At 38.5% G+C, this 17,751-nt stretch overlaps 8 protein-coding genes across 8 annotated transcripts; 3 read left to right on the top strand and 5 right to left on the bottom strand.

Annotated features, from left to right (window-relative positions):
• Window positions 1-216: 216 nt before the first annotated feature.
• On the bottom strand, window positions 217-880 carry GCK72_012149 (uncharacterized protein; the record flags this gene model as incomplete). Its single annotated transcript, XM_053728874.1, has 3 exons — window positions 217-325; window positions 374-788; window positions 838-880. 3 exons carry the CDS (start codon window positions 878-880, stop codon window positions 217-219), a joined length of 567 nt encoding a protein of 188 aa, XP_053583646.1.
• A 233-nt stretch (window positions 881-1,113) lies between these two features.
• GCK72_012148 (uncharacterized protein) lies at window positions 1,114-1,790 on the top strand (the record flags this gene model as incomplete). Its single annotated transcript, XM_053728873.1, has 3 exons — window positions 1,114-1,272; window positions 1,325-1,644; window positions 1,694-1,790. The coding sequence occupies 3 exons, from the start codon at window positions 1,114-1,116 to the stop codon at window positions 1,788-1,790; spliced, it is 576 nt and encodes a 191-aa protein (XP_053583645.1).
• A 532-nt stretch (window positions 1,791-2,322) lies between these two features.
• On the top strand, window positions 2,323-4,490 carry GCK72_012147 (uncharacterized protein; the record flags this gene model as incomplete). The annotated part of the gene is made up of 4 exons (XM_003105393.2): window positions 2,323-2,481; window positions 2,530-2,849; window positions 2,899-2,991; window positions 3,623-4,490. The coding sequence occupies 4 exons, from the start codon at window positions 2,323-2,325 to the stop codon at window positions 4,488-4,490; spliced, it is 1,440 nt and encodes a 479-aa protein (XP_003105441.2).
• A 2,101-nt stretch (window positions 4,491-6,591) lies between these two features.
• On the bottom strand, window positions 6,592-7,335 carry GCK72_012146 (uncharacterized protein; the record flags this gene model as incomplete). The annotated part of the gene is made up of 3 exons (XM_003105301.2): window positions 6,592-6,763; window positions 6,808-7,112; window positions 7,165-7,335. The coding sequence occupies 3 exons, from the start codon at window positions 7,333-7,335 to the stop codon at window positions 6,592-6,594; spliced, it is 648 nt and encodes a 215-aa protein (XP_003105349.2).
• Window positions 7,336-8,685: 1,350 nt separating this feature from the next.
• On the bottom strand, window positions 8,686-9,370 carry GCK72_012145 (uncharacterized protein; the record flags this gene model as incomplete). The annotated part of the gene is made up of 3 exons (XM_053728872.1): window positions 8,686-8,782; window positions 8,832-9,172; window positions 9,218-9,370. The coding sequence occupies 3 exons, from the start codon at window positions 9,368-9,370 to the stop codon at window positions 8,686-8,688; spliced, it is 591 nt and encodes a 196-aa protein (XP_053583644.1).
• Window positions 9,371-9,776: 406 nt separating this feature from the next.
• Window positions 9,777-10,640, bottom strand: GCK72_012144 (uncharacterized protein; the record flags this gene model as incomplete). The annotated part of the gene is made up of 4 exons (XM_003105407.2): window positions 9,777-10,023; window positions 10,072-10,394; window positions 10,441-10,553; window positions 10,598-10,640. 4 exons carry the CDS (start codon window positions 10,638-10,640, stop codon window positions 9,777-9,779), a joined length of 726 nt encoding a protein of 241 aa, XP_003105455.2.
• Window positions 10,641-12,317: 1,677 nt separating this feature from the next.
• Window positions 12,318-13,097, bottom strand: GCK72_012143 (uncharacterized protein; the record flags this gene model as incomplete). Its single annotated transcript, XM_003105373.2, has 3 exons — window positions 12,318-12,537; window positions 12,581-12,900; window positions 12,951-13,097. 3 exons carry the CDS (start codon window positions 13,095-13,097, stop codon window positions 12,318-12,320), a joined length of 687 nt encoding a protein of 228 aa, XP_003105421.2.
• Window positions 13,098-13,278: 181 nt separating this feature from the next.
• Window positions 13,279-13,954, top strand: GCK72_012142 (uncharacterized protein; the record flags this gene model as incomplete). The annotated part of the gene is made up of 3 exons (XM_003105418.2): window positions 13,279-13,431; window positions 13,483-13,808; window positions 13,858-13,954. The coding sequence occupies 3 exons, from the start codon at window positions 13,279-13,281 to the stop codon at window positions 13,952-13,954; spliced, it is 576 nt and encodes a 191-aa protein (XP_003105466.2).
• Window positions 13,955-17,751: the final 3,797 nt, after the last annotated feature.

Genomic DNA, 17,751 nt, shown 5'->3' with positions numbered 1-17,751 from the left:
GAATTCCGCTCAACCCTGGCTCGGTGGAGCGCAGTTACTAATAGATTTGCCTTTTTTAAGGGTAGTACACATCACTGTGTTTGCGGTGGGGCGCAGTTGTAACATGAATGCGATGGCTAAAAAATCCCTTCATTTTATGAATCAATTCAATCAATAGAAACACATAGAGATCACTAAAGAGAGAACGGAACCAAGATAAGAGATGGCAGACGAAACCTATGATGGCGAAGACGGCTTACACATGTTCTCCCACTTCTCAGACTTTCCATTCGGGCATTTTGATCCTGGTTCTCCTTTTATCAATCCTCTCATTGGTGGAACATTCCTAAATAGAAATCCATAGTTTTCTGTTAAATACTTATAGTTAACTTACTCAGACCCTCCAAAAATGCACATTCCATTCAGATCTTCCTTAGTGCAAGGTTTCTCAAAATAGTAGCATGCGAGCCGAGTATGAGGAGGGTTGAGAAACCATTTCTCATCTCGAAATGTTTTTTCACCAGTTTCCTTCGCCAGCTCCTCCGCCTCTTCGGGTGTATATATACCTGCGTAATCGGGGCTGGCGGAGAACCCCAGGTGGGTGAATAACTCAACACGCCAGTCTTGTTTTTGCAGTTTCTTAGCATGTTCACATATCGGATACTTGTCTTCCAATGCCGCGTCGTACACAATCTCATTCATGTTGGCCACCGGAACTACCTTTGCAAAGTTGTTGCGTTGTCTATTGAAAAATTCAATGGCCTCTTTCTTGTCCTGTTCCGAAATAGGAGTGGAATTGACAATTTGAGCTGTAAGACACTGTCATGTTGGCAAATGAAGCAAGGGCAGAGATCTTACCGCAGAAAATGAAAAAGACACCAAAGACCACGAGAAGCTTCATTGTGTAGAGTAGTTGAGACAATTTGTCTTGTCAAACTGACTTCCTTTTCAGATTTTTGAGCTTATATAGGGAAATGAGGAGAGAGCGATCTTATCAGTTATACAAAAAACACATTGATAAAATCGTTGAACTACCTTTTTCTTTGTTTTTCACTGATAAGATCTCCCGGAATTTCCTATATAAGCTCATCAAATTCCTCCACAAATCAATCAGTTCCAACAAACTGCTTCGAGATGAAACTTCTTCTCGTCTTCTCTGCAATCCTCTTCATTTGGCAAGCTCCACTCGTCACTGCTATTCCTGAAGACGTCCAACAGATCGTTGTCGACTATATGAATCGAGTCAGAGAGAGTTTTGCAGTAGCTCTTCCAGTTGCCAACATGAACGCAATTGTAAGTTCCTTGTCTCTTATCAGAACAGTTTGATCCATACTTAACGTTTCAGGTCTACAACGCATCTCTCGAGAAGAAAATCTCCACTTGTACCGTGGCGGAGCATGCGGGAAAAGACCATCGTGCAATTTTTTTCAAATCACTCAATCTAGACAAGGGACCTGACACCGATGGGGATATTGATTCAAGAAGAGCTAGCGATATTATGGATCAAAATAGCCGCATTGCAGACATAGATCTGACTCGTCAATTTGTGCATCCTCTTCATGCTGGGATCGGATGTGTCATCTTGAGAACGCCTTGTCCTTTCCCCGGTCAGCCTCGGAACGCTACGGACAAAGCCACAACAATGTGCTTCTTTGGAGGACCTGAGTAAGATCTGCACAACTACGGTGCCCCAATAAAAACCCATAACTTTTAGAAACATGAAACCACTGGAAGGATTGAAGAGAGGAAAACCTGCAAGCCAATGCCCGAATGGAAAGTCTGAGATAAGCGACTACATGTGCAGAGCGTGATCACTACGTTTTCCTATAGAGTTTTATTTCTGAATAAAGAAGGGTTTTTATAGTTCTTGGTTGAAATGAAAGTTTCTCTCTGAATGGATCAAAACATCATAAATTGAGTACTAGACATTGTGAAGCTGTAATCTAAGGTGCTCCTGAAATATTTTTGTGGTGATAACGGTTGTGTCCATCGGCATGGCAATTTTGCAATAAGTACCAGTATTAGGAGGTCGAAATGAGGTTGAATGGGAAGAGATGACATTATGACACCTGAGCCCACAGCGACACACTGATACTCTGATAATAAACCTGGGTAATTGTTTAATGAATATGCCAGAGCGTGATGTCAAACTGATTTTTTTTCATAGATTTTCGAGCTTATATAGAAATAAGAAGAGAGATCTTATCAGTTATACAAAAAACACCTTGATAGCATCTGAACTACCTTTTTTTTTCATTTTTCACTGATAAGATCTCCTGGAATTTCCTATATAAGTTCATCGATTCCTCCATAAACCAATCAGTTCCAACAAACAGCTCCGCGATGAAACTTCTTATCACCTTCTCTGCTATCGTCTTCATTTGGCATGCTCCACTCGTCACTGCTATTCCTGAAGACGTCCAACAGATCGTTGTCGACTATATGAATCGAGTCAGAGAGAGTTTTGCAGTAGCTCTTCCAGTTGCAAACATGAATGCGATTGTGAGTTTGCACTTATCAGAAAAGTTCGATTCATACTGAAATTTTCAGGTTTATAATGCATCTCTCGAGAAGAAAATCTCCACTTGTACCGTGGCGGAGCATGCAGCAAAAGATCATCGTGCGTTGCTCTTTCAATCACTCAATCTAGAAAAGGAATCTGACACCATCAGGGATATCGATTCAAGAGAGGCTAATGATATTATGGATCCAAATAGCCGCATTGCAGACATAGATGTGTCTCGTCAATTTGTGCATCCTCTTCATGCTGGGATCGGATGTGTCATCTTGAGAACGCCTTGTCCTTTCCCCGGTCAGCCTCGGAACGCTACGGACAAAGCCACAACAATGTGCTTCTTTGGAGGACCTGAGTAAGTTCTGCATAACTACAGTACTCCAACAACACCCTATTACGTTTAGAAACATGAAACCACTAGATGGATTGAAGAGAGGAAAACCAGCGAGCCAGTGCCCGAATGGAAAATCTGAGATAAGCGAGTACATGTGCAAAGCGTGATAACCACAAATTTCTTGAGAGTTTGATTTCTGAATAAAGATTTTTTTGAAGCATTGGTTTTTATACAGTTGTTAGTTCTAGATGTATTAGCACGGCACGCTTATTACAATCACGCTCTACCGAAACCAAAGAAAACAGTGTGCGAAATTGAGAGACTCAGAGAAAAAATACATTTTTCAAAGGGATTTCGGTGGAGCGCTGTTGCAAGAACTGTGCTGAGCTAATATAATAGAAGACGATGAAATGAGTATGAAGAGAAAGGGAGTAATGAGATGAGACCACATCATAGCGGGAAGTGTCTGTGGGAAAATAACAGAACAACTGTGTGCGCAATGATAGTACTTGGGCCGATCGATTCGTCATTGTTCATATAGATTCCCCATCTACGACTTGCTGTGGTCTCGCCACGAAACGCAGGCACTCCTCCATTCCCACAGTCTCATCTCATTACTCCTTTTCTCTTCATACTCATTTACCGTTGTCTATCTCTGCCCCAATGCCTTCCCCATTCCCCCTCCTCCATCTTCCTCGATTGGTTCTGTGTGAGATATTCAAATTGTTGGGTATCGGTGAGAAGTAAGTATGCCTATCTAACCTGACTAATCTCCAATTATTCTTCATTTCCAGAATCAAACTCTCTCTTTGCTCCAAGAAAATCTCGATTCAAATCAATAATGCTCGTTTATACTCTCAAAACGTTTCGGTTGTTCTGGGCAGTTTTTACCAAAAAATCGAAGTGTCTTCTGAAAATAGCAGAAATACATTTAGAATCTTCATTTATTTCAACACTGGAATAAGCAAGGAGTCTAATATTCAACAGTGTAAAATTGAAGGGGTTACTGTACCAGTGAGTTCCTGCAGTTTAAAAATCTCAACATTCTGGGATGATTATCGAGAAGGAGTTCTATCGGTGATTCAACATCTATTAAAGATGTTTAAATGCAAGATTTCAACTGATAGTGTTTACTATAATGAAGTTCAATTACTACCAACTATTTCTGATTTGTTTGACTTACAACTGGAATTCGAGACTCTCACTATTCACCTTAAAAGAACAAAATATCAACAATTGTTCTGGAACAAGATATCCAGTAATTTTGGGCAGGTTGAGGATCTTAGACTGGTATCTTTTATTAAGCCTGATTTCATCCCAGTTTTCAATTCATGGCCGCAGAAGATTAGTATCACAAGTTCCTATTGGTTCACTCTGAAACCTCTTTTGACGTGCACTTCCACTACAATTACACTCGGAGGGTCTTTTTTGGGAAACAAGGATTTGGATGTGTTACTCAGAAAATGGAAGACTGGAGAGTTTCCGAATCTAAAATATCTAAGGATTCATAGTAAAAATATGACAAACGATGGATCGACGATTTTGGGAATGAAACTATGGGATTTAGCCGGCGAGGTTATCCAAACTGATGATAGATCAAAGAATGCTACTTTTAAAATTGGCATCCGACGTATTGAAATGTCTGTAACTCCATTTGAATAAACATAACCTTACATATTTAAATGAGAATTCCACAATAAACATTTTTATTCAGTTTTGTTAGCTTTCTTTGAACATCAGCAAACACAGTTAGGTATCTATTTTAGAATTGAACACCTCCGGGCTCCGCTGAGTTAAAAACAATGGCACCAACTGACCCTATTTGTGAGCTTTATGCAATAACTTTTCCAGATGCCAACATGAATGCAATTTTGAGGTTCTAGTTTCTTATCAGTAGTATGGGGGAGTTTCTCTGCGTCTATTTCGAAGAGCCTCTCAAAAAGAGGAAGGACCCAATGCTCTAACTATTTACGAGATGGCCTAACTCTTTTCTTTTCTCTTCCATTTTACACATTCAAGAAAATAAAAACTTTTTACGAACTTGTAAAACAATTTTCTTTCTTTTGAAAATGTTTGTACACGAAAATGTCCAAATATCTCTTTTTTATTGTGTATATTCGCTTCGAAAAGCGAAACTCCATCGAAAAATAGAAAAAAAAAATTCCCAGAAAAATGGTTGTGATATCATATTTTTCATGTTTTCCCTTCAAATTCCCTTTATTTTCTACCAACTTCCCTTTTCTCTGTAAGTACTCCACGGCCGGTCCAATGTGGCGCATTTACATCCACGTCCCCCAGCCACCTGAATTAAATTTGAATGCGTCTGAAAAAAAGAAGAAGAGTTGCTTAACAGGACCAATTTTATTTTAAAAACAGATTTAAAAAAGTTTAAATATTTGGATGAGTAGTGGATGACAGAGGCGTGCGGCTTCATGCCATTCTAATTAACTTGACTCCGCTGGTTCCGTCGTCACATGAATATTCTCACAATTCATTGAGCTCAAGCCATCGCCCAATAGTGTAGCAGCTCTAGTTTTATGTCCCGACGTTGCTAATTCCTTTATTGAAGGGTTCGATTGGTTTTCCTCTTCAACCTCCAGTTTCACTTGTTTCAACGGAGTATTGGATTCTAACAGAGCATCATTTTGAGAGGATCTTTCTGCAGACCTTTTCATTGTTTTGCTCAACGAGACCACTGTCATTTATCTCAGAGCCACCAACACCCAAAATAAATAATCTAATCTGAAAAAAAGAAACAAAAAATTCATAAAATTAACCAAAGTTTATTGATTTCCAGCCACTTCCTTACGCCAAAAGCTCATTTCTTACCTTCACAATCCTCCAAAATATCGAAAAACTTCAAATAGTAGTAGCAGAATACAAATACATTCAATAAAAATTAAAAGAAAATTGTTCGACTGCCATGTCCGGGAGGCAAATCTAGGAATGACGAGAAACGGGGAGAGAGATGTCTTCTATGACTCGACCACGCCCATCATGCTCCAGGGAAAAAGTGGGCGTGGCTTCCCATGGGTATTAAGGAACCTATTAGTCTCGCAATATGTACCGCAATTAGTACGAGTATTGGGTGGCCGGAATGGGGTTGAATGGGAAGAGAGGACACAAGGACACCTGAGTACACACAGAGAGACAATAACACACCATCTCAACCAACTAATCTTCTTTCTTCAATAGGCTACGATCGACTACGTTTTCTTCTGGGAAATTGTTTGGTGAATAATTCTCTTGATGACTCCATGAACTGTCTATTACCAGAGGAGAATGAAACACAACTAATTTTTTCCTTAAAACATACTTTTCGATAAAAGATGGTTTGATCGTGAATAAAATGTCTCTGATGGCAAGCAGTTCCTCAAAACCGTAATGCGTTTCCCATCTGCAATATTCCTGAAAATTATTGGTGCCTATGGATTATCTATTATTTTAACAGCAGCATCTGCACGAGCTGCTTTTATTTTAATAACTTGAAACTGAAATTTCAATGTGAAAAGATGCGATCTCGACCGTGATGTATGTATGTGGTTAGAAAATAAGTTATATGAATCTGAAGAGAATTTCCCACGCGGAAGACGAAATTCCTCTCAACCCTGACCTCGGTGGAGCGCAGTTACTAAACGATTCGGCTTGTTCGAGAGGAGTACACATCACTGTGGTATTCCCGGTCTTACTTATTTGCGGTAGAGCGCAGTTGTAACATGAATGCGGTGGCTAATACAAATACTTTATGAAGCACTTCAATCAATTAAAAAAACATGAAGATCACGAAAGACAGAAGAAAGGCAAAATGAAACATTGTAGACTGAACCGATGATGTCGAAGTCGGTTTACACAAATTCTCCCACATATTGGATTTTCCACCCGAGCATTTCGATGCAGCTTCTCCTTTTGCCAATCCAGTCATCGGCTCCACATTCCTAAAACTTCAAGATTTTCACAATTCTCATAAGGACAGACATACTCTGATCCTCCATAAACACACGATCCAATAGCCTTTGGACTGTTGCTATCATCATAAGGGAGCATGCATGGTTCCTTAAAGAGAGTGCATCCCATGGTCATGTGGGAGGGGTGGAGAACTCGACGCAAATATTTATTGGATTTGTCCGTCAGAATTTCGTTTGCAAAGTTGCTAATAGTCTTATCGTCATTTGGGCCTCCCGTACATGTGTCGGATTCAAAAAAGTGAATACGATTGTCCTTTATATATGCCGATATAGCTTCTTGGCAGGTCGGAAATGTCCGTTCCAAGGATGTGTCGTATTCCTGAAAACTTATCAGTTTTATCAAAAAACAAATCACAAGGAAGAAAACTCACAATCTCATGCATATTAGCCAAGTTGCCCTTTTTTGCCATGACATTTCTGAATTTGTTGATCTCGAGGAGACATTTTTCAGTGCTGAATTTTTGCTTTCTGGCAGGGTTTCCCAATGAAGCATCGATGAGTTGAGCACACAGAGCGAAGAGGGATACTGTGAGAAGATTCATCGCGGAGCAATTGGTTAAAACTGATTTGTTTATGGAGGGATCGATAAGCTTATATAGGAAATTCAGGGAGATCTTATCAGTGAAAAACAAAGAAAAAAGAGTTCAGAGATGTTATCAAGGTGTTTTTTGTTTCTGATAAGATCTTTAAGCGTTTCACGCGTCTTACAACCTCGCTCTACCGGACACACCTTCAGAAATTTTTCATTTCCACTGAATCTCTCAATTTCTCACGCAATTTTCTTTGGTTTTGGTATTAGCTCGGCACAGATCTTACAACTGCGCTCCACCGAAATGCCCTTGAAAAATGTCTCTTCTTTCTCTGAGTCTCTCAATTTCGCGCACTATTTTCTTTGGTTTCGGTAGAGCGCGGTTGTAAGAAGCGTGCCGTGCTAATATGTCTCTTTCCAAAAAAGTTCAGAAAAATCGTTGTTGGATACATGAATTTCTACAGATAGAGCGTTACAGAATCAATCCACGTGGCTAATCTGAACGAGATAGTCAACAAATCCTAGAAAACAAAATTTCCAAATCCGAATGGTTACCAACTTCATGCTAGAATAGAATGTACTATTTCATTGAAATCTTTGAAGAGAGCACCAAACAGGTATAACGATTAAAAAGGAAAACGGTTTTTTCCGGAATCTACAGCAATGGGTTGTAGGGTTGCATGGATGTGAATTTTCCTTATATGGAAGTCGGAAGTTGGAAGTCGAAAATCGGAATTTCATGCAACTCTGATTTAGATGCTCAAAAAGTTATCCTGAATGATTCGATAACTGATTCAGATTTAGAATATATACAAATAGTACCAACGCGAGAATCAAATTTACTGTTTCAATGAAACCTTTAAAGAGAACACCAAACAGTAATAACGTTTGATTTAGAACTTCTCTTTCCTGGATCTACAGCAATGTGGATCAAAATTGCATGGAATTTCGATTTCCGGATAAGAACTTTCCATTTCCATGCAACTCTGATGTGCGTCGTTAAAAGAACGAAGCAAGTTCTGCTTGATTACAGTACTCAAAGAAGTCAATTTGTTCAGGAATATAAAATAAATTTTTTAAAAACAAGAGAAAACCTCAATCTCACAATCTAAAATTGGGAAGTCTAAAACCAAACTTTATGTTGTGCAACTTTTACTGTTGTGTGTAGGATGTGGCCCTTCTATGACACTAATAAATTTCAGCTTTACAGTGTCTATGAATTTCAAGTAGCATTTCTTTGCTCCATTCTGAGGCTATGAAAGCTTTCATTTCAACTAACAACTGTATGAAAACCAATGATTCAAAAATACTTTATTCAAAAATCAATCTTTCACGGAATTTGCGATTTCTACTATCTTTGTGATCACGCTTTGCACATGTAGTCGCTTATCTCAGACTTTCCATTCGGACAATGGCTCCCTGGTTCTCCTCTCTTCAATCCCTCCAGTGGTTTTCTGATTCTAAACGTAATGGGGTGTTGTTGGAGTACTGTAGTTGTGCAGAACTTACTCAGGTCCTCCAAAGTAGCATATTGCTGTAACTTTTACTGCAAAATTCTCTCCGTGTTTCGGATCTACAGGTCTATCACTACGAAGGAGACATGGTCTTCTCAACATGACACATCCCATCCCATCAAAAGAAGGTTGCAGTAATTGTCTCACGTGGACAACTTCGCTACCTTTGGTATTTGGATCCATGATTTGTTCAGCGGTTCTCGGATCAATATCCCCTCCGCTGTCAATTCCTTTATCTAGAGCTAGTGATTCAAAGAAAATTCCACGATCGTTTTTTGCAGCGTGCTCTGCAACCGCACAAGTGGTGGTTCTCTTTTCGAGAGATGCATTGTAGACCTGAAATTTTTATTATGAATAAAACATTTCTGATTTCTGACTTACAATCGCATTCATGTTGGCAGCTGGTAGAGATACTGCAAAACTCTCTCTATGTCTGTTCATGTAATCGACAACGACTTGTTGGACGTCTTCAGGAATAGACACCGCGAGTTGAGCACATAGGACAAAGGCGGTGACGGCGAGAAGAAGTTTCATCGCGGAGCAATTGGTTAGAACTGATTGATTTATAGAGGGATCGGCAAGCTTATATAGGAAATTTCGGTAGATCTTATCAGTGGAAAACAAAGAAAAAAGAGTTCAGAGATGTTATCAAGGTGTTTTTGTAAGCGATAAGATCTTTCAGCTTTTCCCATGTGAGAAAGAATGTTTGCTGCAAAAAATGCTAACAACTGCCATACTTGGAGTCAGTGCTCACTGCAAGCATGTTTGAAGAACCTGTCTAGTACTTTTCTACCACGAAACGGAAAAAAACGTTCATGTTGCGGCGATTAGATGAAAATCAGTCTCTACATGAGCCATCTAAGTATTTGTTTGGCGCCAACTTTTTGAACTTGCACAAAACGGATACAACGGATGGATTAAAGCTTTATTCATAAAATCATCAGAAATAAAAAGAGATTATAATGAAGACAGCAGCAATAAGAATGTGAGCTGGAGAGACGAGAGAACCAGAAGAAGTTTCTGATTTGGAATCTGACGATTTCGAAGCAGTTTCCGATTGCAATGATTTTGAAGAAGTTCCTGATTTCGATGATTTCTTGCACAAGTTTTCGTACTTCTCAGACTTCCCGTTCGGACATTGTGTCGCTGGTTTTCCTCTTTTCAAGTTATCCGTTATTTTTGCATTGCTGAAATAAGTCCTTTATTAGAATAACAAATAAAATGAAGAAACTTACTCAGGTCCATCGAAGAAACACATCTCCGTGGCTTTGTGGCGGTCAGGCACACTAGCCCCGTTGCGTCCTGGATACCCTGGATACTGACATGGCTTATCCAATTTGACACATCCAACTGATGTGAGTGGAGAATGGAATATGATTTTGTACAAGAGAGCATCACCGCGATTGTCATTCGCTAACCTTTGCGCTTCTCCTTCACTATCAAAACGTATTTCATCAACATCATCTGCCCGGAACATAATAACACGATTATCAAATTCTGCTTTTTTCGCCGCAACTTGGCAGGATGAAAATGTTCGTTCTAGTGATTCATCATAGACCTAAAAATTAAAAAAAATGTTCCCAATATTGAAAACTGTTACTCACCAGCTCATTCATATTAGCCACTGGAAAATTCCCTGCAAAACTGTTTCTGGCTCGATTCAAGTGATCCACTGCCATTTCCTGGAGGTCTTTTGGGATGGGGACAACAGATTGAGCTGAAACACTTCATTTCGGTTGAGAACTAGGAATTGTGCCATACCAAAGAACGCGAAGAAAATGCCAGTGATGTAGAGAACTTTCATCGTGAAGTAGTAGCTTGATCACACTGAGTTCCCTCACAAATCGTCCAGCTTATATAGGAATTTCTATCGAGATCTTATCAGTAAACGTGGAATGTATTAATTTTCCTGTCACGGAGAAAATATTAAAATTTCTCGTTTAAAGCCGTGATAAAATTCAATTAAAACGGATTCAACAGTTTCGCGATGAAACTTCAAAGCGCCGATTTGCCTGTGTCCTTCAGCTAAACTACTCTGCTTTAATTTCGGATAAACTGAGACAAAATGCTGCAGTTTATTTTCAGAAACTGCCGTAACGACTTATGCGCTCCCAATCAGAGTTGAGCGGAATGCGGTTTTTGAAATGGCGAAAACAAAAATATGTCGGCGGAAGGCGGAAGGCGGAAAGCGGAATAAAAAAATGTGCCAAAAGGCGGAAGACGGAAGTGTTAAATTTTGCGTTAAAAACTGATAGTTTTGCTTCAAAAAACCTCAAAAAACATCAGTACATTGTAGTGGACGTTTTCAAGATGATATACTCTAGGCGGAAGGCGGAAAGAGGAAAGCGGAATAAAAAGTTTTTGGCGGAAAACGGAAGGCGGAAGGCGGAATTCCGCTCAACTCTGCTCCCAGCAACTAATTTAAATTGTATCACACGAAAAAGAGTTTCCGAGTTGTAAAGATGCAGTTGAAGTGGCGAGAGCTGACTACCGACACAATGATATTCATGAACTTAGCGACAAAAAGGAGCTCACTATCAGGAAGTTATGAAAGAGGGATAATATGAAAAATGTTCACCCTTTTCACGCCGGATTAAGACGCACAAGATTCTATGAATCTTGTTTAAACCTATATGACCGTTCTTCTCTTCATTAAAGGAAAATAATGATTAAAATAATCTGATTTTTTGGAGGAGACAAAAAATCTGCATCACAAAGTCCAAAGCCTTCCCGAACAGGCTTGTTCAAAACCGGAAATCGGAAATTCCGATTTTTCCGATTTTCCGACTTTTTTCGGAAAATTTTTCCGACGGAAAATTTTCCGATTTTTTTTTCGGAAAATTTTTCCGAATGGAAATTTTCCGAATTGGTTTTTCGGAAAATTTTCGGAAAATTTTCCGGAAAAAAACGGAAAATTAGATTTTTCGAGGTACTGAAAAAAAAAGCAAAACATTTGGTTGATGGGTTTGACCATCAGAATAGCGGGCCTGACAATTAATATGTTGTTTTTATTGTTTACTCTCGATAATATCATTGATATTTCAATTATACTCCTTGATTTCAGGCCCGAATAAGTCGTCTTCGTCATTTTCCGAAATTTTCCGAATTTTCCGGTTTTTCCGAAAAAAAAATTCGGAAAAAATTTCGGATATCCGATTTTCCGAAAAAGAAAATCGGAAAAAAAATTCCGTTTCCGATTTTCCGAAAAGTTTTTTCCGAACAAGCCTGTTCCCGAATACGGATTACAAGTGCAAATTGCAGCTTTCTTCCCCATTTTGTCAATATTATGGTGAGCATCAAATCGACTTCGATTATTGAATAACCAGCTTCGTTCGGAAATGTTTTTATTCTCTTGATGATTGCTTCAATTCAATGAGCCCCGTTTCATTATCAGTGTCGGGAGTTATTTCAAGGGAAGGCTTCAAGTTTGGAATGTGAAAAAAAGGCATATAATTTCAAACGTCTTCATTCAAAAAATAATTCAGAAATACAAAGACACCATAATCGTGGCTATGAGAGCAAGATGAGCAGAGTAAAATACTGAAGACGTCAAATTCTCCGATTTCTTCTCCACCGAAAAGCCCGCTTCAGACCCGGAGTCTTCAGAAACCTTGCACAAGTGTCTCCACTTCTCAGAGTTCCCATGTTTACACTGTGTTCCTGCTTCTCCTCGAATCATTCCAGTCATCGATTTGACGTTTCTGAAATCCAACTCTATCATAGTTGCGAAACTCCAGAACTCACTCGCTCTCAGTCCCCCCGAAGAAACACATGGCTTCATAGGTATATCTACTACCTCCAGGGTACGGGCAGGGTGTCTCCAACGTGATGCATGCGATTCCAGTATACAGAGGATGAAGATTTTGTCGATTTCGAACACCATCCTTGCTAACAGCTTTCAAAAGTCCCTCTGCTTCTTCATGAGTTCTCATGAGTTCGCTAGAGCCGTCAGGAGATTTTTCCATGTTGAGATGTGCCCAAAGCTTTGCACGATGATCATAGTCTGTCATCTGATAAACCTCATCACAACTGGATACTTTCCGTTCGAGGGATGCGTCGTACTTCTGAAACCAGTTGAGGCAGATCATGAGCAACTTTCAGTACAAAAACTCACAATCTCATTCATATTAGCCACGGGGAGAAGCACAGCGAACTTCTCTCTAGCTTCATTCATCTGATTGACAAGGATTTCCTGGTCGTCTTCTGGCATAGCGGCAACGGAACCAATGAAGAAGATTCCAATAGCAATGAAAAGCTTCATGGTGGAGCACTTGATAATGGTGGATTTCCTAACAAATCGATGAGCTTATATAAGAAATTTTGTGGAGATCTTATCTATTTTAAAAAACTCTACCGTGAACTTTCCATTACTGATAAGATCTCTAATATTTCTTATATAAGCTCGTCAATCTGTGAGGGAATTCAGTTTTCTCAGCTTCATTATGAAACTTCTCACTGCTCTTGGGATCCTCTCAATTTGCGCCGGATTCACTTTGGCTTTTCCTGAAGACCTCCAACAACGTGTGGTGGACTATTTGAATCGATACAGAGAGAGTTTTGCAGCGCATCTTCCGGTGGCTAATATGAATGAGATGGTCAGTTTTTGATATCTTGTTATGTAATTCCATGCTCATGAATGGTTTCAGGTCTACAACGCCTCTCTCGAGCGGAGAATTTCATCTTGCTCCATTGCACGGTATGAAGGCAAAGACAATCGTGTGATGTATATGAGAGAGATCGAATTCAAGAATGATCCAAATTTTGAAAAGAATGGCGCTGAGGAAATTATGATTGACCACGATGACTCGGAACTTTTCTTCTACCGTCAACTAGTAAACCCTCTGTATTCTGGAGTCGGATGCACCATTTTGAAAAAACCGTGTATGCATAAAATTCGAAAAATCAGTGAGGATTCAAAGATGGAAGATGCTGAAGATAAAGCCATAGCAATGTGTTTCTTCGGAGGAGATGAGTGAGTTCTACACATTTACAGTACCCCTGTAAAATCCATTTTTGTTTAGAAACTTGAAACCACTGGAGGGATTGAAGAGAGGAAAACCGGCGAGTCAATGCCCGAATGGAAAGTCTGAAACGAGCAGATACATGTGCAAAGCATAACTTTTTTGAATAAAATTTGTTCCCAGCATCTTTTAGTTGTTAGTTAGTTGTTCATTTTGAAACAGTTCCCCGTTTCAATCAGTCTGTAGAGTCTTTTCAGATTCTCTTCTCAGCATTTGAAAGCTTTAATCGTATGTAAAACATATTCGGAGATTTAAGACTGTACCAATTCTCTACTATGTACAGTCAATCAGATTCCCGATGCAACTAATAATATCGGTTTGATTCATATCGGTGATATTACACACCGGAAAATGAAGAAGGTCGAGATGATGATTATATGAAAATAAATACAATTGCTGCTTATGTTCTGTATACGGCGAGTGCAAGGATTGAAAGAATCAGATGTCTGGAAAAGTTAGTCTCGATTTAAAATAGTGAGGAATCATACATATGCTTTACTACCCGACGTAGAATTGAAGAGTGTGTGGAAAGCAGAGCTGTGCGGAAGTAACTTTTTCAAAAGGGAAGAAGGAAGAAGGAAGAAAATAGTGAAAAAAGCCCGGAAGAAGGAAGAAGGAAGGAAGAAGGAAGGAAGAAGGAAGTTGAGCTCCGAACCGGGAAATTGGAAGTTAATTTTTAAAATGACAAATTTGAGGAAACTTTTTTCTAGTCATCTCTGAAAACGAATTTTGATGTTGTTTCATACGAAATTCCGTCAAAAACCACCAAAATTCCGCCAAAATTCCGTCGAAAATTACAAAATTTTAGTAAACTTTTCAAAAAGGAAGAAGGAAGAAGGAAGAAGGAAGTAAAATTTTTGAAAAGGAAGAAGGAAGAAGGAATAAGGAAGTGAAATTTTCAAAAGGGAAGAAGGAAGAAGGAATAAAAACGTGAAAAAAGCCCGGAAGAAGGAAGAAGGAAGTCGAAGGAAGGAATTCCGCACAGCTCTGGTGGAAAGTAATGAATTGACGACATTATGAAGCCAAGAAACTCAGTTGCAGAACGTCCGGTTTTGTGCCGTTTCAGTGAAGAAATAAGTTAGCAATAAGTTTTCAACTTCACTGCCGCAACATTATCAGCTAGTTTTGACCATGTATAATCTGTTTTTCTTTCATGTCACTATGAAGAACGTCTTTTTAAGAATGTTTCCCAACTTTGAAAGTGAAAACAATGTGATATTTTTCTTAATTAGAAGATATGATTAGATGTTTCAAACTATTGTTATTTTTAATCAAAAAGTTTGTTGTCGGTCTGTGGAAGACATGAACTAATAGATTTGGAGCGGATTTTCGGAAAGTGTATCTCATATTAGGTTGATTCATAATTTTCTGCAATTTTCGAGCTTGCCGGTTGTCGTTTTGATTTCTCGGCACAGGAGTCGTTTTTCGATATGATCTTTTTTGTGTTTGGTAGACCAACTCAAGTACTTGTTACAGTTTCAAAGTTTTACTTATGGATCTTTTTCCCGCCGAGAGCGGAGCTTTGATTAACAAGCAACTTTTTGCGTTTTTGAAACGTTATTTTGTTTTCATTCGTTTCTGGTCTGAAAACTAGGTCATTCAAAAGAAAGTTGTTGATGTATGTTAACAAAGGTCTCCTTGTTTAAACGCAAATACATTTTGATTCAAAAGATTCGAAACAAGAAACTTGGATTTGACTTAAGAAGTTCTTCTCTTTCAGCAGTCAGATCTAGATTTGGAGTTATAGCAGGGAATCGTATAAGCGAATCTGTGTCAAACCACTTTTAGGTTGTCAACTTTATTAAGGGTGACTTATGTAATTGTAGTTCATGGATGGAAACCAAATATCGGAATGAGAAAATTCATCGTTACATACCACACGTTTTGAATCAATATGAGATGGCACATCACATGGACCTAAGTTGGTTCTTAGTACTTTTCCACCCAACACGCGTATGGTCGGGCTATTTATTATTAACAATAAATAGTGGAGTTCTTACTCTAACGATGTGAGGAAAGTACAGATTTGCGCTCTCTGGGTGTTCTCAAACCTGAAAAAGAGGTTTTTTGAATCTGATACTCAGTACTCCGGGAGTATTGGTAGGAATTCCTGAACAATGTAAAGGAAGTAACATCAGATGTTCACGTTTCAAATTTCCATAAACTTAAAATCATGTGACTCCAAGACGGGGAGATATAACACAAAGACATTTTTGGTATGACAACACTTTTTTCAAGTGTTGAAAAAGTAACCCACAACAAACTGTTATCATCTGGCTGGACAGTTTTTTCAATTCAATGTACTTATCCAGCCTTCTTCTCTCTGATAAAAACTTTTTGCTTGACTCCAAGGTCATTTAAACCGGAAAAAAATCCGAATGAAAAGGGGACATCAAATAGAAGCAAGTTCCCTCTTCAAATGATCTCAAATGGATGGTCTACGCGAAGAGAATCAGAATGCTACCAAAATCTTGTCAGAAGACCATCGGTGCTGATAAACAATATTTTGAATTCGAGAAGTCTTTCTGGATTAAAAAAAATAGAAGCAAAGTTTTATCGAAAAATTGCAGAAAATTATGAATCAACCTAATACCTTCTGGATAAACAGAGAACTTCATTTGTTTGACTATTGTGGCTGTAAATTGAACAAAAAATGGAATGAAACAAGAATACAAATATAGCTTGGCATTCTCTCAATTTCTGAAAACACTTTTTCTCCTTAATCTTCAAAAGCTTACAATCTGTTTCAGATTTCTGATAAATTGAGAAATGGTAAAACAATTCGATAACGAAAAAGTGAATTTCCAAAAATGCTTTCAAAAATGTTGTGCCATCATTATGCCAACAAAACATTTTTATTTCCCCGAAAAAATGAGTGAAAATTTTAATTGAAAAAGAATAACTGCATAGGGTGTCAAATATTTTTGAAATACCATTTGAATATGAATTTTCTCCGGACTCGAATGGCACATAGAGACGTTAATCTGAAATGAAAACTCTTTGAAACGGAAAATATGAAAAACTGTTCTAAGTTCCAGAACTTTTGCAGCATAAAAGGAAGTGACTTGCCAAAAAAATGATGAGCAGCATTTTTTACTGTTAGGTGCAATTATCCGGAAAAAATCCTGTTTCAAGCAAGTAATATTAAACATTGTTCAGCGATGAAATCACTTTTTGTACGTTTATCATCAAGTTCATTGTAACAGAGCTGTGCGGAAGTAAAATTTTTGAAAAAGGAAAGAAGGAAGAAGGAAGAAGGAAGTATAATTTTGAAAAAAGAAGAAGGAAGTGAAAAAAGAGCGGAAGAAGGAAGAAGGAAGTTGGCTCCAAACCCGAAAGTCGGAAGATAATTTTGAAAATGACGAATTTGAGGAAAATTGTTTCTAGTCATCTCTGAAAGAGATTTTTGGCGTTGTTTTGCATACGAAATTCTATTAAAAACCTCTAAAATTCCGCTGAAATTCCGTCGAAAATTACAAAAATTTTGAGAACTTTTTACACGGAAGTCGGAAGTGGCAAACAATTTCAACGGAAGACGGAAGAAGGAAGTCGAAGGAAGGAATTCCGCACAGCTCTGCAGTCCTTGTTCTAACCAGGCTTGGTCGGAGAATCGAAATTTTCTCCGAAAAAAATGTCGGAGAAATTCTCCGAAAAATGTCGGAGAATCTGAGAATCGGATTATCCGATTCTCCGACTCCGACCAAGCCTGGTTCTAACTTAAAAATAAGAGAATTTAAATAAACTATGTACTTCCAATCACACGAGTGAAAATGTACGTTTTCAGAAACATGATTTATTGTCTTCCAAGGCCAGATAGTTCATTTATTAAATGCTTAAAGAAAAACACCATAAAGATTCATTGAAATAAAAACGTTGAAAATGTTTCACTGTAGT

Source organism: Caenorhabditis remanei, chromosome IV, assembly GCF_010183535.1.
Source record: "Caenorhabditis remanei strain PX506 chromosome IV, whole genome shotgun sequence".
Taxonomy (NCBI): domain Eukaryota; kingdom Metazoa; phylum Nematoda; class Chromadorea; order Rhabditida; family Rhabditidae; genus Caenorhabditis; species Caenorhabditis remanei.
The sequence above is the reverse complement of the archived record's forward strand: the minus strand, read 5'-3'. Positions and strand labels throughout refer to the sequence as shown.